Below are 24,939 nucleotides of genomic sequence, written 5' to 3'. Positions count from 1 at the left end.
AAATTGAATTACATTTCAACAGTATCAAGTTGTGGTATCGTGCTTTGACCAGTATAAAGAGAAGATAGAAAAGAGGGATTCCTTTGATTCTAGCAGGGCGACAAGAACCTCGAAAATGTGACGCACGAGGAAGCGGTGGCGACACTGAAGGCAATCCAGGATCGCGTGGTTCTTCTGGTGGCGAAACCGGAAACCGGAATCGTGCCCCCGCCACCACCCCCTATGGCCTCGGACAATTCGCTCTCACCGCAACCACGTAAGCGTGCCTCGTATCCTATTCACATACTATATTATTCACTCGCCGCGTAAATTCCGTGTCCGCGACTTTCTCCCCGTGCCGCGTTTCACGGGACATTTTCGGGATCTTTTCTCCTCGAATTTTCATGACGCTGCCTTCCGGAACAATAAATATTTCACGTACCACGAAAAAATGTCTGGCTTACTTTTGTTCGCTACCAGCGGACGCGGTTCTACGCCAAGGAAATCCTTCCTCTACCGCGGAGTAAAAATGGGAACGGAACGTTGGGCTGGAGCGTTTTATGCTTCCCGACGTTTAGTACTAGTGTCGAGGTGAACGAATTTAGAAAAGTGTGAATGTTGAGCATCAAACGCTACAGTGGATGTTCCATGTTCGAACATTTTTGGTTTGGAAAATGTAATTTTTGTTGTAAGAATTTTGATTATTTTGATACGAAGGTATTTTGCTCGCGTATTTTTATATTAGTGATGTTGGATATTGAATGTGTCGGTAAAATAATTTTTAAAAGTACCGAATATGGAAGTATAAAGTCGTTGTTGGGAAGATACAGTGTCATAGAATGTGCAAGAATACATAAGGATAGTTTATTGTAAAATACGAAATATAAAGTTCTGTGCTTGTAGATGAAATTAATATTGGATATAAAATGCATTCTCGAATAGAGTGAATTTTTCTCATCAGATAAAAATAGCTTCATTATTAATACACATAATGAACGAAGAAATTGAATTTTCTTTGCGTAAATAATTTAAACTTATTTTTCAGAAATTTATTTCTCAAGCCAACATAAAATGTTCACAACTATTCCTGTTCAATTTTATGGCGCTATACAAATTCCTCAACCTTTGTTTTATTAATTAGCGATTACTCATATGAAATACCTTGAATGTCGATCGATTTTTTATGCAGTAACGTTCCTCCCATAATTCCTTCAGGTCTCAGGGGTGTCACATTGAATGATAAACACGGGAATTCCTAGTTTTCCTCCCGTGGCCATATCCAAGTGAATTTTTGATCCCAGGACTTTGTCACAAATTCCAAGCTATCTTGTCGCGTCAACGATCTCGTATAACTTATTCATAGTACTCATAAAGTCGAGCACGTAAACTCTTCTCGTTCCACAGAGAGCTTGTAATGTAGCAGGAATACGTTCAGAAAGTGCCGAATTACAGAGATATTTTTCTTTATTTGATTTACTTTTTAATTGGAAAGTAATTGTACTATCTCTATTAATAATTCTAACGAATTTCTGGCACTGATCTTTTGCGAAATTATCCCGAAATGTAATGAAATAAAGTAGAACTTCATTTAATAGTTGTTCGCTTGATAAACATTTCGAGAAATTAGGCTTTCTTTATTAACTGAGATATGTTAAAAACCTCTATTTAATATTTTTTAGAAAAAAATTCCTTTAGTTAAAGGCTAAATTGAATACCATGGCTATAAAGAGTATTTTCCAACCAAGCGTTTTCTTTTATTAGACCTCACGTTTCATGTTTTCGTAGTATAAAATTTGTTTTACTCATATGAAAGTATGTACTTCTAAATGATACGAAATGTAGTATACTTGGATTTAATTAATCAGCATGCATATGCTGTAGCAAATATACAATGGTGTGTAGATACTTGTTGTAGCCATACTTCTGTATATTGATCAAAATTTTTTAATTTTCTAACACGATTAAACAAGATGACTATTCGTTCAAAAGAATATTGGCCAGTATTATAGAAATCGCAAAATAAAATCGTGTACCTTGCAAATTTTGCAATTATCCTTTTAGAAGGATGATATAAATATATGGGTTAAGAGGAAGCCAATTTCTAAATTACCCGCGCCTAGGTATTTTACGTTCGTTCCCGTTATTAACAGGAAAACAAAATGGTTCTGTGTCGGCGCTGGAGAACAACTCGACGCTGCCGTATTCGCAAGAATCACGTCACGCGTCTTCTCTCGCTCTTCACGGCGCGGCCACGCCACGAGCTGTTTCTCAGGAGGACGTATCACGGTGAGTTCTTTCGAAGTACGCTTTCCTTTCTTTACGACGAAAGTACGAAGTAGCTATGCCCTCTCGTTTCAAATCTCTTTCCTCTTCTTCCCCGTTATTCTCGAAGCGTTTCTTTCTGCGCGACAGTCTTTGTATCTCTGTCTCCACGTGGAAACTCTTCCGTTCGCTTTGAAAAATAAGGAACCAGAACGTCACGTATACTTCTTTTTAAAGCGAATCACCCGAACGTCGCGTGATGTTCTTTCATTTTACTTTCTCCTCTTTTTCTATCTTTTCCCCCTGCTTTGTTAGTTCGCTCGGGTGCGCCAGTTACTTTGCCGTGTATATGTTAGTGAAAGAATGCGACGCAAAGAATATAAATCTAGAGGAATGTCGCACCCAAGATTTTCTTTAACGAATGACATACTTCATAGTATTCGAGTGGAGTAAAACACGAGCCAAATTTATATTTATATACAAGTGAAAACGCCGGATTATATTGTTTGTGGTTATTAATATGACGGGTATAACATACATCTACTTTTTGCAAACATGACTCTCTGAAAACTATACTGGCGTAAATCAATCGACTGACAGTTTTTTATAAAATCTATCATATTTATCATCGAGAATCCTTATATTCTTTCATATCATGAAAATGTCTCGCGGCAGCTAATCGAGATTTATGAAATCGAATCGAACTTTTCATACTTTTATTGAAACCGATGACTAAATTCGACTTGTCAAAATTTTAACTCACAGCACTATGATTTTCAGCCCACCGTATAGTCGCCAAAGACAATTATCAATTGATCGAAACGAAAGGTAGACAAACCGACGTAAGCAAGTGCCAGAAATTAAACAGCCTAATCCATACGATCTTTCGTTATTGTCCAAATCATTGAATCGTAAATACCCGTGCGTGAATAGCAACCGTATTCCGTGCATAAACATACACAATCCACTGGCTAATTATACAGTCACAGAGACTGTTGAATTAGCCAGCGACGGGCACGAGAGGCAGCAACACACCACGAGGCAGATAGAGACAGTGATTGTTTACCCTGGGGTAGACGCAGCTTTAGAGGTGAAGGGGTTGCCTTGGCCACTGTGCGGACTAATTGCCAATGGATTAAGGGCTTATCGAATCGGTCCGACTACCAGAGGCCGGATTGGTTTGGACACATTATATATCCCCAGGAACCTCTGGTGGTGGACCCCATCCTTTCCATATACAACGTTGCGCTTTGCGCAGGTTAAGGTCAGCTGAACATTAACCGAATGTCGGCTTTCGTTAGCGTTTGCAATTGAATCTTTGATAAATGCAGTCTCCAAGGATGACCGAAACATTGTGGGTACATTTGGAACAGAACTTATTTAACATTAACAAGTTTTATGAGAGCTTGACACATTATCGAGTCGTTAAGAGGGTATTCTAGTCTAGAGGTATGAACTTCGGGCGGTTTTTGAAGCTTTGTACAAACGAAACAAAGAATATTTTTACTATCCATTTTTATCATTTGTTTATTGATATTTTAAGATTAAATAAAAAATTAACCGAAAAACTCAAAATTCACAAAGTTATGAGCTGGCAAAGGGGAGGTCCAAAAAAAGAATGTTCTGGCGTACACAATTTCAACCTTTCTGGTCATCTGAAGCAAAAAGCCGAACGGATTCTTAATTAGTATAGAAGCGGCTATAGCATGAACCTTGGAAAAGACAAAAGCATTTCACAAAATGCTGACCATTCGAAAAAAAAATTTTCTTTTTGACATGTTTGTTTGGCAATTCCGTATTTTTAAAAAATAGTAAAATTAAAAATTTTGATCTGAGCGTGGTTGAAGTGATAGAGGAATGTATAAAGAACATTCACACCAAATTTCAAATAAATCGGTTCATTAGAACTTGAGATATTGTGCACACCAACTCGAAAGTTTTCGTTGTTAGAGTTAGTACGTCCACGTTGCTTGAAGGCTGGCTCAAAACTAACTTGAAATAAATACTAAGACGAAAAGATCCCAACAAAATACGTTTCTATGGCCTTGAATTAAAAATACATTAAAAAAGGATAAAATACATTAAAAAAAGATTTTATGGGAGTATTCATATGTAGGTACTCGGGCAGCATCTACCGTCTACTGTTCATTTGTTCCGGTCGGACCGGAGCAGATGTCGCCTCACAAAAATGGCTGTAACTCATAAAAATTGAAATTTTGAAAAATTCTTTTAAGGGCATATTCTTGAATGTCTAAACTTTGGAAATATGAAAAAAGATTTTCGATTTTTTCAAATTTGTAGACTAGAATACCCTCTTAAAAAACTTCGGTATCGAGTTTGTTTTCTCGAGTAATTGAAATATTATTTTAAAGCTTTCTTAAGTAATGAGAGACATTTTCAATGACAAATAGAAGTCTATAATTGCAACAAGTATTTCAAAAGGGATAAAACTTACACAAGCTTTTCAAGGAAAGCGAAAAATTATTTAGGAACTTACAGAAAAATACTTATTAAACGTATAATGTTGGCGGAAATTATAGATTCTAGGGCACAGTGGTCAAACATTATGTTTGTAATTTTTCCATTTTCAGCTCTTGAAATCTCACTTTGACAATCGTGACCTTCTTCTAACATAGGATTGAATTACTTTGAATTAAGAAATACATGTGCGAATTTAGAAGCAATAGTTCTGCAAAAGTTTTTCAAAGAAAACGAGAAAAAGAAAGGCAAAAAGGTGAACGATAGAAAACGAAGGTAGGAAAGATAGCACTTCTCCTTTCCCTACTAAGCTTTTCCCAATCGACGAGTATTGAGGGAAATGTAGGTATACCAAATATCCAGAAGATCTCGAAAACGCTTCGGCCCGTCTGAAAACACAGTTGCGCAGAAAGTTTCGCGTAGCCGCACTTAATGAAATATTCCATCGGTGGCAATATTTAACTGAGCAGTTTCTCGGAGTAGTCAAAAGTGCAATTAATTCCTTCACTCTTTTTCTGGTGAGGACTCGTACTCCTCTTGATTCCGGTTAAAGTTTCAAGCCTCTTCCAGTTATGTGCGGCCGGTGAATCGGATTTAGCCCAGAGGAGTTTCGCGTGTATCAACTTCACCAGCGACAGACTTACGCTAGTGCAGGGGAAGAAGAAGCAATGAGAAATGAGTATATAGAGGAAAGGAAAAGAGGGTGCACGGACGCCGAGTTATTACGGGCATCGGCGAAGATCTATGAAAAAACTTTAATTTCTAGCTCCGTAAATTAGTCGGAACCATTATGCCGCCGTAGTAATTTATCCTCTGGTTGTGAACTGGTCGTGAAACCAACGTTTGCCAAAATGCGGCTTGCGCGGACTTTAAGGGGAATTAGGACAATTATTTAGCGCTCGACCAGGCGGAAGTTTGCACAGCCTCTCCTTTCTTCGAGATTGTAAAAGATGATTTCTTCTGGCTTGTGAAGGGGTTGCTTTGCTATAACCAGCAACGAGATGATTAATCCTCAGTTTTTGAAAGAGAAGCGTTATCTTGGCGAAATATCAGAATGAAAGTATAATGAAAAATAATGGGCAAGATATTTGAGATAATGTTGGCATTCTGTAAAGATTACGGAGGTATTTCATACTTTCCTATTAATACAACAAATATCTTGTCATGAAATATTGTAGTATCGTGGACGAAAGGCATAAGAGATATCGGGCGAACTATAAACAATGTCGCGAGAAAGCCGAAGTTCCGACAGGCCCAACAATGTATCGTCGGTCCTTCAATCGAATAGTTTCGCGGAAAAGGTCTGCGTGACCCTGGCCACGAGCGGTTGCGGAACACGTACGTGGTAGGGCTAAAACAAGAGACAAAGGGATGCTAAGGTACAAAGTCGAATTAACAGTCAGTATTAGTTGAAAAGTCAGAGAGTGTGAATCGAGAAGTCAGGGAGTGCGAATTGCGTTATCGAGAGATTGTGGTCCGCGTGAGAATGTTGGAATCGTAGTGACGAGAATTGCAAATCAACTATTTAGTTATCTTAATTATAGTACGTCATTGTGATTAGTTCACGTTAAACAACCATCGTTTCCTGTTTAACCGATATCTGTTTAATCCATTTATTGTGAATAAACTAATTGTAGTAAAGATCCTACAATATCAAAATGATTGCAATAGGATATAATTGAAAGTTCTTTCTAAATGTTCGTCCGAGTAAATAGAATTAAACGATATTTAAGACATTTTAAGAGATAGCAGAGTAAATGTCAATCTATCGTTCCGCTTTCTCTCCTCACGTTCATCAAATCGATCTTTTTATAGCACTGTTTTTCTCCCTGAAACAACTCGTATTTTCCGCCTTAACACGAGTACCCGAAAAACAGTCGAGGAACATCGATCGGCGAGAGTGAAGTACCCATCGTAAGAGACAAAAGAAAACCTCGTCTTTCAGCACGGCAACGGTAACTTTTACCTCTCTTTCACGGAACCATTTTCAACCGTTTTCTATCACCATTATTTTACACAATATCATTACACATTATACTCACAACAATTATACTTACTTTCTCTTCACAATTAAAAAGCGGCTTTAGAAACATGGACTACTTATCCCTTAAACACCTGTCTTATTCGTACACTATAATAATCTTTATGAGCGCAAAATAAACTTGTACGAAATTTCTGCTAAACATCGAGCAGCTTCTGGGGAATAGTTCTGACAGCGTAGCGGTCCGGTGTTTGTAGGATTCAAAAGGAAATAATAGCCCTTGGTATCAAGAGTTCCGCACGCGCTTAGGGAAAGCTTCACGGCGTTTATTCGAATTTCATTAGCCCGAGCGAACGGTGGGATTTCGCCTAACATTTGGAAACTGTCGAGCAAATGTTTTTGCTGCGGTAACGAGAGGTTGGGTGAGGCAGCTTAATTTTATCCTATGCAAGTTAATTACACTCGGCAATTGAGGGCGAACGGAGGTCCGTTGTTCAAGCTTATACATGTGGCGTTCCATCCCTTCGATAAATAACTCACGTGTTTAACCATCCAGAGAATTATGGTTTTCTAATCCTCTGCAATATTTGGAAGGAAGGATCTAACGTAGTCTCGCGCGTTAAACACGTCCATAAATCCTTGATGCACCTGGGTACTTTGTACGCAATTTGCCATCGATCGCGACTTCTGTATGCCATTTGACGTTCATGCGCGGGTCGATTTTTCTGTCGTTTCCTTTTCATACCTTTCGCCATACTAGTTCAAATTCCGCCAAAAGATTCTAACGCATAGTCACGCGGATCGTAAATCACATAAATCGCATCATATCATACTCACTTCTTCAAAGATGAATTTTTAGGATAACTTCACTTTTAATCGAGATTTATAATAGGGTATTAATAGAAGGATGAAGCAAAAGAGAGAGGTATAATAAATCGCGTTGAAACATTGGTTGGTGTTAGAAGATTTATTTGTGAACGACCGGTTGGATACTTGTGTGCAATCTCTCTGATCCTTGAACTATTTGCATCTTTATGACGGAGCATTAAAAGAATACACATGTAGTAAATTATGTATCATAGTCTTTTTATTTTCGGGATGTATATGAAGATTGTTTGTCGAATTAGTAAATATCTCGTTTATACAAACTAATCGGTGTTCGTAGAAAATAAATTGTTTAGTCGTGAAAACGTAGTAGTTCATGTATTAATCGCAGTTTAAATAATGCGCCCCATACATTTTTAGCATTCGTGATTGAGCGAAAAAGTATCGCTTGATTTTTTTAAACAGTCTGTATATTTTAGAACCTACGCCAATGTAAGGGAATTTGGGATGTTTGTTTAAACCGGAAGCGAGAAAGTTAGCGGCGCGTGTCAGCAGTTAAGAATCTATCCACTGTTCTGCATGTAGTAGTTGTGAAAGAAGTGGCGCTTGGGTCACAGGTCAGCTTCACCCTCTGGGAAAGGGTAGAGTGTAGAGGGTAGAGGAGAAGCGAATTCTTGGCACGGTTGCAGTTGTTCAGCCATGAACGGGCTGCGCACACGTGTGCTTGCAAGTACTTCAGCACAGCTGAACTGCGCACGTAAACTTAGAAAAACTCGATTCTGTTCGAGTTTTAATATACAGGATCGTTCAAAAATAGTTTCACATGCCTCCGCGGATAACCTGCGATACCAGTAACGATTTATTCTTATGAAAAGCTATTATTTTTTACGAATATTGTTAAAATTAACGTGTTCAAGATTTGTATTATTATTCGTAATAGTTTTTCTAGTTAAAAAAATTCACAATTCTTTGTGGTAAATACTTTGTTATATTTTCGATATTTTCCTGAAAGTCGTTTCGGAGGATACGAAATTTTGAAACGAGCGGCAACCTGCCTTTTTTGGCAAACAACGCGCGCGCACTCAAGTATTGGATCGTGCGCGACACGCCATCGTGTAACCGATGCACTTGTGTTGATACATCTGCAGCAGCGGTCCTGAATGCAGGCCAAGGTCAAAGCTGGCCTGGGTCACGAGCGAGCTTGCTGGCTTTCGACAATTTCGCTTACGTAATACACGGTTACCTCTGGTATCGATCTGGTACATCTAGAGATATATTTGGTCGCATCTGGTCCCGTCTTCAAACAAAATAGTGGCGAATCTTGATAAATTTTCACTTTCGCGTTATTGTTTTTCCCCTTAAGCTGCTTTCATTTTCCACTTAAAAGATAATCAAGCAAATTTTCTATTCCGAAGTCTTTTGCGCTATATTTTTTAACGAGGTAGTCTTTCTATTAAATTCATCAATTTAACCCCTCCTTTTCTAATATTATGTTACGTTCGGGACGTGGATTGAAACGCAAACTTCTCTGATTTTAATTAAATTATAAGGTTGGATCATCGAATACAAACTGTGTATAATGTTTCAATAGCTTTCTTTAGGCATAGAGTTAAAATAGTAAATTAAAGGGAGAAGGTCTTGAGATAATGTTCCGCACTCTCTTGCGGAGTTATAATTAAATCTACGAAATCATAGTACACTTCAGAACGATCCCAAACGATCCTAGACAATTAGAAGACACGAGAAAAGATATTGGAAGAGAGGATGCAGAGAAAGATATCCCGAAGATCAGGAAATGAAACATCCTCGTATCGTCAGTATTGCCAGTGGCTAACAACGAGCATACTGGTCGCTGGATCGAAGAGAACCGTCGAATGAGACTTGTCGGGGAACAGCAAGGAGCGAGGAACAGTGGTGCGATCCTGGGTGTCGCGTTTAGAAAGAAAGAGGACTGGATGGTCGGATAGAAATTCGCGGAGCTCTCCCAGTGAAGCCTGCGGAAAATCCTAGCCCGTTCAACCCGTCCGGATAATAGAAGATCATCTGGTGTCGGAAAATCCACTATTCTTCGATGCATAGTGCCTTTTCTCCGTAGAAATTGTTCGCTGGTAAACCATCCTTACCTAAACTACATATGCTCCCGTCCTCCTATTATTTCTGCTGACTTTAATGGAAAATGCTCAATACGCCGGGCCGAATACCGTTCACGCGAATTTGCTTCCATCGTTTTCTCGCTAAACGTCTGAAGACGTAGATGTTATTGAAACGAATCTCTCTGCTGGCTCGTGAAAATTCTAAATTGTCAGAGAATCTCGTCCGACATATTGCGAAATGTTTAACCTTTTCGTAGAATATAGTAGGAGTTAAATACTATTTAAATCAATTAAAGCCACGTATATGAGCAATATGATTTTCTATATTCTCGTTTCAGAAGAAATTTTAGACCAATTATAATTGACATTTCACATGGCATGACACATTAATTATTTACGCAATAATTCTATCTCTCGGAAATGTAAATCATTTCGACATACGTGTGCGCTATATATCTACGTACTGTCGCGCGAGAAAAACAGATGTCGCATTTCAGAAATGTCCGTAGTCCGAAGGTTGGAATCGATTGCGTCAAATCTGCAGTTGTTGGCCAGGGAAATGAGGTTAGCGTGGTGCTGATTCTGCTCGGTCCCGGTGGCACCGTGGGTATTTGAAGTGTGTCTTTCGCAAAGCGGCATTAAACAACGTTCAGCAATAACGATTGTTGGTCATTTCGTGGGGATTTTCTTTCAATGAGACACCGCTGGTGTGGCGGTAACCTCGATGCTGGAATTGCTGAGTTGTCGACACCTTTCTTGTCACAACCAACGAATTATTGATCGACGTACGATTTAAGGAATGCAGTTCGTGTTTGTAAATTAAAAAATGCCTGCTCATGTTTATATTCTTCGATAATTGGATACGTAGATTACGTAGTTATATTTTCGGATTGAATATGGATGATTCATTATATTGAATCGATGAGCTGGAACCGTGTTTCGTATTGATTAAAATACAAGTTTATAGACAGTATCGAGTTGATCGTTAGACAGGTCGAGTCACTCGACCGTCGCCGGCACAATTAACGAAGATTCGAAATGCAAATGACTGTTTCGACAGGTTGATTGTTGTGTTTGTTCTCGAGCGGTGCATCAATCTCTGTATCAATAAAACAGGTTCGACGTGTTGCCATGTAATCTGGAACCTTCTGGTGAATTGGCTTCATTATGTCGATCGAAGGACAGTCCGGTTTGCGAATTCCTGTCAAATGAACGACGAATAAGACAACAAAATTTCTCTTCTTTTCAGTGCAAATTATTACCTGTACAGAATTAAAAGCTTTGTTAAAATTATTAATTGTTATGTTTTTTTTTTTTAACTTAAGCAATATTGGACTGTATAACCAATGTTATTAATACTTTCTAAGTATTCCAGAGAGTGGCTAAAGACATAGTTTTTGCCTAAAACAAATAAATAATTTAAAAACTGATAATCTTGAAATATATTGGATAACAATATATTCAATTTTAAAATACATTCTATAAAAGATGGGGCATGTGACTTCTCACTTTTTCATTTGTGGCCCTTATATAATTCCCATGCACTTATATATAGTATTTACTCTCCACTAACACAAATTTCTCTGATACTCACAGCATTAAATCGAGAAATACGTATATAATCCATCATCTTGTAAATAAAACACGAAATCTCTAAAAGATTACATCTGATCCGTTCAATGTTTCTGCACATAAAGAACACCTTTTCACCTATCATATGCAGGAAGGAAAAGAGATAACGCCGTTTCATTCCGAACAGTTAATAATCGTGGTCGCAGACGCGGTTCGCAAGATAAAGCCATGCGTAGCGGAAGGGGTGTATAGGCTGTAGAGTGCGGGGTTGTATTGTACCCGTCGATCGAAATTATCCAACGTCGAGTGAGTCATCGATCTCAGTCTACACTTAGATGCGACCTAGAGTATTTCCTGGATATACACAATCTGGCATATCGATACCTGGAAATCAAGATTTATCGTTGGTCTCCTGGAAGGCGCCACGAGTTTTCCAGCACGTTCACCGGCTCGCCGATCTCACTGCAGAAACATATTGATCCTGAGCAGGGACAGAGAGCGTGGCGTGGAGTTGAAGAGAGGGAATACCGTTGCCCGACATGTATGGGCTATCGGAGCTGCCGTTCGAGCTCAAACCGCTCGTAAACAAGTTTGTTGTATCCTATCGAGGATTTTCACGGTCCATGTCGTGTAAATAATCCTCTAACCATGTTAAGAAGTGGGTCGTGGGTAGCACGACCGACTGGTTTTCTCTTCCGATGCGCTCTTGTAGAATCGAAAAATTGAACCCGTGGATGCAGCAGATTGAATTATCCCATTGTATTCTCATTACATGAATGAATTAAAGGGGGAATGGCGAAAGAGTTGGATATTAAGGGTATTAAAAAGAAATTATCGTCGATAAAAGCTTCATTTTTGAATGTGTCTCGTCATCTTTTGTATGATTACTGATTGGTACAGATCGATTAGAGAATCCGATGGGCGCGCTATATCAGAGTGCTCGAAATATGCATTGACCGATTGGTGATGTAAATTTATTGTCAATTAAACATAGTGAAAAAGAAAACGAAAAAAAAGATATAGCTAAAATTTCTGAAGACAAGAAGATGTAAAAAGTCCTAGAATTGCGTGCCCCATTTCGTCATTAACGAAAGTACTTTTGGAGATATGGAAATTATTTAATAATACGATATGTCACGTGATCAAACTGCACCTTGATAATCTTCCCGATTCACGAAGGAAATTTCCTTATAATATTTCCGTTAACGTACGGTTGGTGAATAAGAGAGCAACATGAAAAGTTTGCAAAGACCTCGATGAATTACCGCGGCCATTTCCATGGCATATCCGCGCGTAACACGCCGCGATAGCGCGGTATAAGGCAATGCGGAGTGATAGGATCAAAGTTCGCGGTTATCGCTGCGGTAAGTGCTCAGGGTGCTTCATTAACTGGGTAGAAGTTATGCCAAGATCGTGACACAAAGGACGAAAGCTGTTTGTGAAGCTTGTGGCCGATCGTGGCTGTGGTACCACTTGCTTGAAAGTTGACACGGAATTATCTTTGATAATCTTTTTTTCTCTCTTCTTTATATTCTTAAAAATTAAAAATCAGATGAAACATTTTCAGGATTCTTTTCAGAATTCTTGAGTTAGTTCGTACGAACTTTCTGTATTCTTTAAAACCCGATTAGTTTAAGGATAAAGCAAAACGTGCGGACGCAAAGGTAAAAGTCACGTAAACAGGAGCTCATTTAGAATTTTTTTTGTTTCACGCTTTTTCACGTAATTGGAATATCAAAATCCTTGGAACGTGACGGTCTCGTTTAATATTTCTAGTTTATTTCAGGATTTAACTATTAGTAGTGTTGTTAAAGCTGCAGATTAAATACAAAAGATCTTCCGCTCCTGTTAACAGTTTTTATTTCGAACATTAATGGTTCCTAGATGTAATCGTCCTCTTTCGACCATATATTTCCTTTTTCATTTCGTCTATCGTAAAATAGTGCCACACACAGTGGGCTTAATTTCTTTCTCGGTTTACGGGCACTGGGACACTTGACAATGGTCTTACAATCAAATCGTCAACCGAGCCGTGCACTAAACCCCGAGATTTTCTTTCTCTTCTTTCTCTTCTTTCTCTCGTGCACATTCGTACGCCTGCATTCTACACTATGAATCAAAGGGAAAACGCAGAGTTCCAAACATCATAGGGAGAAGGCAGGATTTCGAGATCATTTTTCGCTGAAGAAAGACATTCATAGGGCTCTATATTATAAATGGAGTTTCTTTCGACGTGGATTGTGAACATAAGACAAGTATTAATCAAAAGTAGGAAGATCGGGTAGAAAAAATAGGGTAAAGAATTTTTGAATCTATCGACAGTGTCGCCATAAGCATAATTTAAAATACTGCTTTGGAAAAGGTAGATAGAATTCCCAAATGCTGGTAGTATTTGATACGAAGATCACAGAAGAAAAACGTGATAAGTACATCTTGTTGATTTTCCGATGTTAATACGATAAAATTTAAGATAGAAAGAACCTGTCAGGTCTGAAGATGTAATATCGTGATATATTATAATTTCTTATATTTTTTATTTTATTATAATATTTTGCAAATTTTAAAGAGGAAAGAGCACATGTTTTGCTCTAGAACCGCATACTGAGAAAAATTTGATAATATGAGGTTGATAGACAACGTACTGAATCATAAAACAGTTTCCCCGTAAAAATGTGAAACGTGACTTATCGTGTTTTTCCTTTGTAGTCTTAATATGTGAAAACATACAAATGTTCTACTAGGAAAAGAAAAACGTTAAAAAAGCTAACACGTTGCGTTTCTCACGGTTTGTGTCAGTAAATGAACGAAAGAAGCATGGCAAGTTTTCGACGAACTTACGAACGTTCCCTGTCTAAAAAAGATCAACGTCCTCGCTTTATTTCCCGTCAGCAGTTAGAAAGGGTCGCGTCGGCAACAATCTGCAGATATTGATTTATAGCAAGAAACAAAAGGATCCAGACTGTCAATGGCGCAGAAGGCGGGAGCAGACACCACCTGCGGCCCTTTTGATATCCGCGAAATGAGAACTTTGCCACGGACAGGTCTCTTTGACCTATTCCGTTGCTTCCGTTGTTCTTGGCGCCATTTCTCGTCCATAAACACGTTTGTTAAACGTTATTCTGATTTTATCACGAGAAAACAGAGAAAATTTGGATTTGTTTGAAACATCCTCTCGTTTTGATATAATTTGAAAAGTAGATCCGTTCATGACATCAAAGGATGCAGTTGTTTTCTTTCTTTAGCCTCTCAGCAGTAGCGTATAATGTGTTATGCGTAATGAGCTACAAAAATTTCACATCTGACGCTTGATACATTTCTATTCTCTCGGTCTCTCATTTTGTATCGTTCATATGAAAATATGGATATGAAAATTGGAAACAATTCTATCCTTTAAACAAATCTGTACTGTAAATGAATTTTCACCCAATCTGTGCTTGCTCAACATTTGAATTTCTGCGATACCTGTGTCTCGTTTGCTTTCTTTCTGCTTTTCACCTTTTCCTCTCAGATTTCAATTAAAATTTCTTCCTTGATCAGCGTCTAACGTAGATTTCTCGATCTATTTTATTTTATTAACAATTCACATGGCTATACGTTTATCATCGATTCGTGTTGTGTCCTAACGTCGTTGTTGATTTTAAAGTGACATTTGTATAACGATTCGTACCGCATACATACCAACGACAGCTGCCATTCTATCACCAAGGGAATGAAATTGATCGTGATAGGTGCTGAAGAAATATTTGAATATAATTAACAGTATATTTATTAACAATACTCTGGATGTAGACCTTACGCTTACACCTCGCGATTACACCTAGCGGTTCGCACTTCAGGTTACAACTCAACTTTTAGACGATGTGTTACGATAGCGGTTGAGCAGAGTGCGCGGTGCAAGTTAGGACGATGATTCTTCAAGATGCGTCGAGGAATACGCCAACCGTCTACTACCAACTGTCTTTCCCTCACGATGATTCTGCAGAGGAAAACTATGATGGGGTTAGGATACGAGATCATCGGATTCGTCGAGAAAAGCCGAGGAAAGAAATGAACGTCGCTGTTAATTGGTTAATCTCTAGGTTGGTGATTGAGGAAGGATGCTAATCGCCCTCGAGAGAAAGTTGCCAGTGGGAAGCATCGTACGTGAGAAAAATCAGATTTCCCGTATCTTTCCGTAGTAGGTAATAAATTTAGGAATGCTAAGACTAAAACTATTTGTTCATTTGAAGGACTTTAGTTAGAGAAATCCTAAGATTTATAGCAGGTCTTTAGGCTAGTTAGTTGATAGTGTGCTATGAAGATATTTCGACATCTAGCAATCATCTTGTCCGAAAGATAGGGTTTTTGTGTAGCAAGCAACGGGTCAGAAACCATTGGAAGGTTTACTGTCGAGTGCCGCTGCAGTACCCTCTTACCAGTGATAACGATTTTTTTTTTCTTCGCGCAGGTAGATCTTACGGGCTAGCTTATCTACGACCTGCCTGAAAACGATCAGGAAAATGAACTTTCCTGTCCACGCGCGTGGTGTAATAGCTTCTTGAGTCACCTTCGCTTTGCTGTGCCCGCTCAGCGTTTTGAGTAGTTGGGATTTTGAGCGATATGAACACGTCCGTCGTGGGTTTCTACGCTATTTTCGCGCTGCTGATGTTCGATGTCGTCGGGTACAACGAAAGCTGGTTTTAGTCGGTCTATGGATACATTTATATGCTTGTTGCTTACTTCTATGGTATAATTTTTTTCGTCTCGTTGTATTACCTTATATGGCCCCTCGTAGGATGATTGTAGAGGGCCAACATGGTTGATTCTATGAGGCGTTTACTTCTTGCGTCTACCAACAATTCGTAGTGGCTAAGGAAAGTCGATGATAGACGTGTTAATGTTCACTATTATAAAACGCCATTTCAGTGCTCGACGCAATGCTATGTCGAGGGACACTAGGATGGTACCGTAGGTCGCAATGCGTCATCCGTTGGCCGCGAACAGCTCGTACGTATCTTTGTTCGCAGATTCGCGTAGTTTGTTGCCCCGGTATACGCATATATCGGCGCCGGTGTCTATGAGGAAGGTCTTCGATTTCCTGTCTGTGACAAAGATGCGGCGGGATACTAGACTGTCGTCGCATGCCGTGTTTGCGGACGGCTGGTTCTGTTTCCCCTGGGTCCAGCTGTTGTAGTCTATCTCTCGAAGTCGATCTACGAGGACTCCGGCTTCGTCGTCGTGAAGGGCGGGCACTGCCAAAACTCAGCGTCCGCAGTTGGATTATTTGTTCGTTCAACGCGTTGTAGCAGGCAACCAATGGTTCGCTTGCTTTAGCGTTTTGTACAGGTGGCTCGGTTACCGTTGCTATTCGGTATGCGCGCTGGCGAATTTCTAAATATGCTTCCACTATCTGGTCGGTTGTCCGCGTTAACTTTTCTGCATTGGTCTCATCGATAGCGGCTAGGACGTGCTTGATGTGAGCTGGTAGTCGATTTTGTTACACTTATTTTCATTTCCTTTTAATTTGTAAGGATGGCACAGAACAGCTGGATGGCTAATGAACAAGTACCAGTTGAAAAACCACTGATAAAAAGGCACCAATACCCAAAGATTGGGCTGATGACGAAGAACTGGTGATATCAACCGGCCCACCAAAATCACGTAAGCTTAACGACCAATAACGACGACGCGCTAAGTCTTGGCGTGATAAACGCAACCCAAAAGTGCAAGCAGCGCAAACGACACCAAAAGAGATCCGTGATCCTGCAGAGATAACACCAGGAGCCGTCAAGGCTACAAAAGATAAGATAATGAACGAACCACTATGGCAGGATGGACCGTATTCCAGAACATATCCGGTTAGGCGTATCTACAGCGAGAATGTAGATTTCTCGACTTTTCCTCTTTTGTGCGAAAAGATGTATTCCCACCTGGAAGCTGAGAATCCCCGGGTTCGTAGAGAGATGCCCTTCGCTGCCTTTCAACACGCGATGACTAGCATGTTGAATGCCGTGATTATCGATCATGTACAGACTGTCAATACTGAAGATAGGTACAGCAATGAAACTAGCCCACTCAACCTAATCCCTGATACCACATATACACCTGCTCCCATTATGGAGTACTTTCAGTCAATATCAAATACAACAACGCCGCAAGATGATTTGGTTAAGATCAATATCCCCGAGATCGCGGTTCTAAATGGATGAATTTCGGCTGTAGGAGACATACCGGAACAACCCGCCGGAGGTTTTGGACCCTATACCGCCACCAGTCATAACATTTACGAGTGTTATGTTTTGTCACTAGTAACACCCAGCTAGTGATGGAAACTGTCGACCAGAACGAAATGAATGATTTTGGCGCTTGGGATCTATTGCCTGACGGAATGTATCTGGTGAACGCTGTTGCTAATTCGAATTTACTTGGATACCGCCCAAACGTCGAAAGGCTGAACGCTGAGGGCTAACAGAGTTTTCAAGATATTGTATTTCCAAATGGTGACAATATGCACTCACGAATCAGATGGAATGATAAACTTGCTGCCAGAGTTTCCAACATTCTCCAGTCTATGCAGAACAAGTATAAGATGGTCGTTAAAAAACCAGTACATGCGATGAATCTATCCTGGATTGCACGAAAATTGATGTCGTTGATGGAGATGGTAATGCTGTTAATACATCAAGACTAGCGATGACAATGGGGATAGTTCATTCCTTAGTAGCTATGGGTAGTGCGCAATGTAATGTTGTTGGAACCTTTGCTTTGAGACGAGAACGGACCCCACAAGTGCGAGGGTTGTGACCGAGGCTGGAACTGCATTCGCTGGATGACCAGCAACGATAAACACAAACTTTTCGATGTAGCTGCCTTTTGCGGCAATGATTGACAGAGATTTTCCGACGTTGAGGGACTCGCGTCACGTAAGTGAGACGCCCAATGTTGAGCGCGCAACGCTGATTACTGCGTGGCTCAGGAGAAACTTTCTAATCGGAAAGAGTTAAACTGTCTCATTATCTCATCCGCTGATGTTCTCTTGATTCTGCCATGCGCTTTATATTCCGTCATCACATAGGATGCTTATGAATACCATAGAATCGTCAGCAGTAAAAGGTTATATGTACGTGGCCTTTATTTCTGTTGAAGTAACTACTTCAAGAAAAACTCTACATCTTTATTTATGTATATCCGTGACCTGGAGACTGTTATTACGCAGAAATATTCTAAATAAGGAGCGGTGCATATTATTCTACCCTTGAGTATACATTATGTTTTGGGTTGCAAGGTTTAGGAACAAAGGAACTAATAAACAGATTTCTATTTATGTTCCCTGTAGCCTCTAGCCAAAGCTATAAGCTTAACTTTTCTGATAATGTACTTTTGCTATAAATATATGAACGTGCTCCCTATAATTCCATTGTCTAGTAACATTAAGAGAGTAAGGATCTGAATCAGCATAAACTTATACGTTATACTTATACTTATACCTTCAATTATTTCAACGTACTTTTCTATTACAAATTCATTTACTCGTTCTTCAATCAGTCAACCTTAACCTCAACAATTTCGAACCGAGAGACTTTATGAGTTCACAGTTACGTGCGGAACCTAAGAAACGGTGCGAGCTATGACTTATAAACAAGATATTCGCTCAGTTTCAATTTTTACTGCGTCCCGCTTTCCAACACACATTACGACAAGTTAGTTGTGAATTATCCTGGTCGCCGTACTGTGAATCTTCAGGATCTTAGCAACAAAGTCCGTTTTATGGGTTTTAAGTTACGTGAGCGGAGTACGATCAACTGAGGCTAGAAAACTTCCAGGATTTTATGATGGTTCTTCCTAAATCGATAATACCGCAGTACCGATTCAACATTAATAATATATTAGCATTAGAAAAATTAGTTGAGTTATTCTAATCCTTTAGTGAGTCGTTTTCTTTTTGTATTTTGTTTAGAATAATAATACATTATTCTTTAGCGATTACTTTTTAATTAAATTTCTGTTAACTGACGAGAGAAAAAATTGTGCTCGAGCATTCTTTCTGATTCTGACGATGAAATAAGATCAAGTAAGCAGATTGTGCAACATGCACGAACTTTATATTATATATAATTTTTAAGATAATGATCTCTGCGCCTTAAAACTAATATTTTTGGATTGCACTCATCAAAAACTATCATATATTATAAAAACAAATTCACAAATTTCATGTACCTTGAAACGATATTTAAGCCGATTACCATGAGGAGCGTGCCATTCATTAGAGTGTCAATGGAGGAATGTGACGACACTAGTGGTTTTGTGCGGATGCCGCAGGAAATTTAGAAAAAAGATTTTGATCAACTCGTCGAACTCCCTCTCCGATTTCGATGATTTTGAAATATGTATATTGCAAAACTGAGCATTTTGAACAACTTTTTCCTATACATATAATCAGCGGTTGGCATTAGATTCCGAGCTATACCCAAAAGTATCTCGCCGCATGACTTTAGATTTCAAGTTAACTTGAGAGGTTTTCGATAATTTTACTAAAATTTTGTCTTCCAATTTCCTGCGGTTTCCATACAAAACCATACTAATCTCGTTGCATTTTTCTACTAATGATCAATCAAAAGGACCTGCTGATGAAGACCAATCAATAATGAAATCTAACCAACTTTAACATCTTATTAGATCGTTGGAAATGAAAAGAAGAATATAGGAAAAATTACTGTGATCAAACGAAGATAGTATAAAAAATACATTAAACCATAAAAGGATAATACATGCTATCCACCTCTTAGAATATCCGTCATCATTGCATCCCCTATATATGTCCAACAAGCCGAAAACGACGAGATAACCGTTTCCTCTTTTGCGTGACCTCCAACCCCGATACTACATAGTCTAACGAACCTGAAATTACATTAGATAAGTTTCTTGCAGTTGGGAGGGACGCGCCGTGAAGCATCGTGGTCCGGCGGCAAGGGACCCGAAAGCGATAGAGAGAGAGAGAGAGAGAGAGAGGTGAAAAGATCCATTTGGCGACTATGATTCGCGCAAAGTTAGCGAAATCTCGTTGCTGCCAATCCTAGCCGAAGGCTGACTCACGAGGCTGGCCGACGATTTGCCAGACCATGGACAGACACTCCTTGTTCGTTCGTTAAACAAGTTTATCCGCGTAGAAGTTCGCCCGTTCCTCTTGAGAGTAGCAGAAGCTCTGGAAAAGCTGAAACCGACAATTCGGTGGATATCTAGAGCTGCCGCCTGACTGTTGGACTTCATTAGCGCTAAGATCTCGTTCGTAAATTTCTGTTAATCGAAAGCGTGATATATGTATAAGTTCGCTACTGGGAAGCTCGTGACAAGTGTTACGGTTTTGTGTTTGCTTTGTTCGTCGATATTGCTAAATAGTCGTTTTATGAGAACGTCTCTTTTGAGTCGTCATCTGCGTTCAACGAATCAGATCGTCGTTTGACAAAATCGATTGTTTTGATGTACATTTATTGGTGTTTACTTGAAATTATATAATATGGTACTTTATATGACAGTGCTAGTTTGCTACAATTTAATGAAGATATATCAGATAGAATTATTTAACCGTGAAATATTATAGCGAGGATCTATATATATTCTCCACTTATTTTTCTTTTAACTACACTTTTACTTGTAACAAATTATATGTAGCTCTTTGTTTTTCCCTTTCTACATTTGGATAGAGAGAAATTGTTTATTATGCTATTTTAATATTTTTGATATAGATGTTGTTAAAATTGTTTTTCTATTGTTACGTTTTACCATAGTAAGATATATAGATAAGATTGGATATATAATTTCCAATACGCTATATAGATTATATTGCAGAATTATTGTACCAAAGAATATGTTATTCTTTTCGTATAAATCACCCTAGTTGCAACACTTTTTCTTTCACATTTAATTATATCCATCCAAAGAAAAGCAGATAGACGTTGTATTCTTAAACGCCTCGTTGGCTGGTGACGGCGTTCACCCCGTTAACAACGGTCGTAGTGGACGAACACTTGACGCATAACAAAATTAACCCTCGTCAGGAGCAAGGAGATTCTGATTTGGCTGAAGCATAATTGTGCACCGACAGCTTGCTTATCGAACTGGAAGAAGGCGCTGTTGGGAAATAACCCTTTCGTCGAACCAACGAAACTTTGTTACACGATGCGACGCAAGAAAACTCGAAGCGTAACTCGTACAAGCTCAGTACAGTGCTTTTTACACGAACAATATTATTACGTTCTTTAGGAGAGCCTGTCGATGAAGTAATTTTTCTAACTGCTAAGTAATTATCTTTCTGAAGTTGAGAAATGATTCGTTTCTACTCAGAATATCTTTCTCCATTATTCTATTTGGTACTTTGCGAATAAAAGATATTATTCGAAAATTCATTTAATCGCGCCACAGAAGCATATCGTCCATCATCGAGTGTCTTCTGCGGCCAACCATAGCTACACCAAGGACCGTTCTGTCCATGAGAAAATTACCACGTGTCTGTGGTTCTGTTATTTACAACCTGATAGAAAACAAATAACATGATGCGTGGAAGCTAGATGGCATCCTAGCGAGTATCTAAGCTGCACGTCGTTAACGTTTTCGTGGCGGAGACTGGAGGAAGACAAAAGACCATTATTATCGTTGATCGTGTCGGAGATGATGGCGGACATGCGCGTACAATTCGCGGACACAATGGGAACCACGGTTACGTAACGAACGGTTACGCGATTAATGCGCGGCATTGTGGCGAACTGTGTCATGAAATGCGTACACAGTCGATGTATCTAGCGCGCAGATGATTCCTTTAAATGCACCTTCCTGCATAATAAGAGTCGCCTTGTGTTCGGATGTGACCTTCTGCCTGGCTCTAATTTTAATTCATCGCCCCGTGCCTCTCCGAATACAATTGTAGATCTTGAATATAATAAAACGGGTGAATACTGAACAGCTTTTGTAATAAGGGAGCATTTTAATTGCTTGAATTGCATTGCAAAAAATGTTTCCGCAAAGTTTTATTATTTTCAAGAAATTAAGTAGAAATATTAATTTAAACGAGAGTTATTACTAGAATAGATTTAATTTGAATCATTAATTGATTCGGTGCCAAATGAAAATCTTGGATTCGAATCTCGATTACTTCTCCTTGAAAAAGACTGCGTTATTTGCATTCTTGATTACCAATTTCGCATTCGATTGTCTCTGACAAAAATATCGAAGCGATACATATATAAATAGTAGCTTATCCATTAGTTCCTTCCTTTATTATAAACAATGATTAATTGAAGTTTATAAATTGCTAATTAAAATCAAAGTGTCTAACAAGCCCGCACACTGAGAACAGTGACTCATACTATCCGTTGAATCACTCTTTCCGTTGATCGAGTGTCAGTTCTGGTAATCGTTCGATCATCTCTCGTACTAACTCATTTGTCACAAAAATCAATACTTTTGTCAGTTCTTAATCATCGGGGTTTCCTACATTATTATTGATCTTGGGTTAAACTCGATTCCGTATCGGCATACTTTCATAATTGAAGAGTTTTATGGCAAAATGGATTTTTTAAAAGGCGAAATAGGTATGGAAGCCGACACACAGCATTAACATATAGTTAGAGAATTTTGTTATGAATTTTCAAACCTTTAGACACACGCGTGGTAATATTTTAATATTGGCAAGCACACAGATTTCTCTGTCAAAATTTTCCCAATGTAGGAATACGTAAAACCTCGTGCGTTTGGAATGGCCATTCACTCTCCAATCTATTCATCTACAAAGAGAAAGCCACAGTTTTGCGTCAACAACAAATAAAACGCATATTCTGTGTAGAATTGTCGTTAGTTCTAAATTTATCAATAAACCTATAATAGGACAATCTGAAACGTAAATACCGAAATGGAAAATTTTGCCATTTACACTATATACCACTTTTCCTCTGGACTCTCAATTCTATTCACTGGAAGTAACCGTGTCGTTTGTGAAGAAATCGCGAGTGCAGCGAATGCTGAGAAAAACCGAGGCGTTCGCCTTTGAATGAATCGCAAGACGCGTCGTGTTCGCACATTCACGCGTTTACATAAAAAGAAAAGGAGTAATAAAGAGGGAAGGGAGGGGATACACGCATGGGATGACGGTGGAAGGGAAATGGCGTGGTTGACTACGTGTCTTCGTTACGTGATTCAAAGGACGCGTTGGAATGCTTATCATCTGGCGTACGCTAGGCCTGGCCAGGCCACTTGTATTTCGTATTTGACCGCCGTCGCGGTTCTCGACTTCCTGTTATTCTTCCACAGTATCGATATACACAGAAATATAAGCAAGTACGCCGCCGATGCAATCGTTATACCGTTATTATAACGGAAAGACAGTAGAAAGTTTTCAATCCTGATTCAGTTCAGGCTACCTTCGTACCTTCGTACTTGCTACTATGTAATAGTACTATGTAATAGTATTTATGATTTCTGTTTCCCGAAGATGATCGCGCGATTGGTGAAATATACGAATAATCGATGTTTCCTTAATTCATGGTAATGATACAATAACAATTTTAGTCTACGAGGATGCTCTCACATATTAATCAAATTACTGATAGATATAACACAACATACATTCTGTAGCCAAATTTCTACATGGCATCATATATGCCAAGACTTCATGTACATTCTCCAAATTGCTCCTTACTCACTACTATATCACGAACAATTGTCCGGTATTCTCTTGAAACAGTTTACTTGTCATTCATTCAGACAATATATTAAAAATTACATTCGTTTTCTCAAGATTTAAAAAATGTTACATGTAACGAAACGCGCATTTTATGACACACTCAACCAATTCGATCGTCATGTAAAGAATAATCGATTTATTTATAATCCATAGATAACCGTGTACTTGAAATACCGAATTAATCTGTGGAATAAAGAAGAATTATTTGCCCTTACCAAACTGTGAATCTTTTTCACTATACCACTGTACCGTCTGAATGAAGCTCTTTTTCTCCGATTCCGCGATTTGACGACATTAACCCAGATTGCGTGACGAAGAAGACGGACCTCGACTGAATTTCCTGCAAAATGAGAAACGCGGCATCTTGTGGAAAGGGAAGAAAATGGGGAAAGAAAAAGAAGAAGGGACACGTCGATTCGAAGGGAGAGAAGAGACTCGATCGTGGTGGTGCACTGCACGCGAATTGCATTCGTAATCGCCCCGCGAGGCCTCTCCCTCTCCGCTTTCAGATTTCTGTCTCGGTTAAGAGCTACGTTCGGACTTGTGTGTGAGTCAGAAAACGACTCAGACGAGGTGGAATGGAGGAGCGGTCTCTTGGTTCGCTTGAAACGCGCGCGGGACTCGATATTATTCGCGATTCGTTTTCGTGTTATTTGTCGTTGAATCGCCCACAACCCCTTTCGAACCCCTTTCATCGTTCTCTCCTTTGCTTCTCCTCCGTTCGATCGATCGTGCCCTTTTTTGGTTCGATTTTGATCACGAATTGTATCTTGCAGGCGTGTTGTACTCGGTCATGCGGAAAATTTGACACGAGTGTATTCGTCGATAAGATAAACGAGGAGAACGGTCCACCATTCGTGCGGGGAAATATTTGTATTGCGAGAATTTCGTCACTGTTGTCATGACATATCTTCCGTGATAAACGAGTTTGTTGTAAGGCAGTTTACCGCAGTGTGAATTTATTTGTAGCGCGAGTTTCGTGTTAAATCTGATTGATCGATTAGAAAATTTATCGATTGGAACAGTGTGTACAATGT

General features: G+C 39.2%; 1 protein-coding gene across 25 annotated transcripts in view; it reads left to right on the top strand.

The window, feature by feature from the left end:
* LOC100643982 (disks large 1 tumor suppressor protein) overlaps positions 1 to 24,939 on the top strand; it is a 542,862-nt gene that overhangs the window by 451,817 nt on the left and 66,106 nt on the right. For 22 of the 25 annotated variants that reach the window (XM_012314498.3, XM_012314493.3, XM_012314492.3 and 19 more), the window contains 2 exons: positions 94 to 256; positions 2,130 to 2,265. In XM_012314498.3, the coding sequence (XP_012169888.1) occupies positions 94 to 256; positions 2,130 to 2,265 (299 nt within the window). The remainder of the gene's footprint in view (positions 1 to 93; positions 257 to 2,129; positions 2,266 to 24,939) is intronic. The other 3 variants (XM_048410880.1, XM_048410866.1, XM_048410881.1) reach the window with 1 other exon arrangement.

Source organism: Bombus terrestris, chromosome 12 (assembly GCF_910591885.1).
Source record: "Bombus terrestris chromosome 12, iyBomTerr1.2, whole genome shotgun sequence".
NCBI lineage: Eukaryota > Metazoa > Arthropoda > Insecta > Hymenoptera > Apidae > Bombus > Bombus terrestris.
The sequence above is the reverse complement of the archived record's forward strand: the minus strand, read 5'-3'. Positions and strand labels throughout refer to the sequence as shown.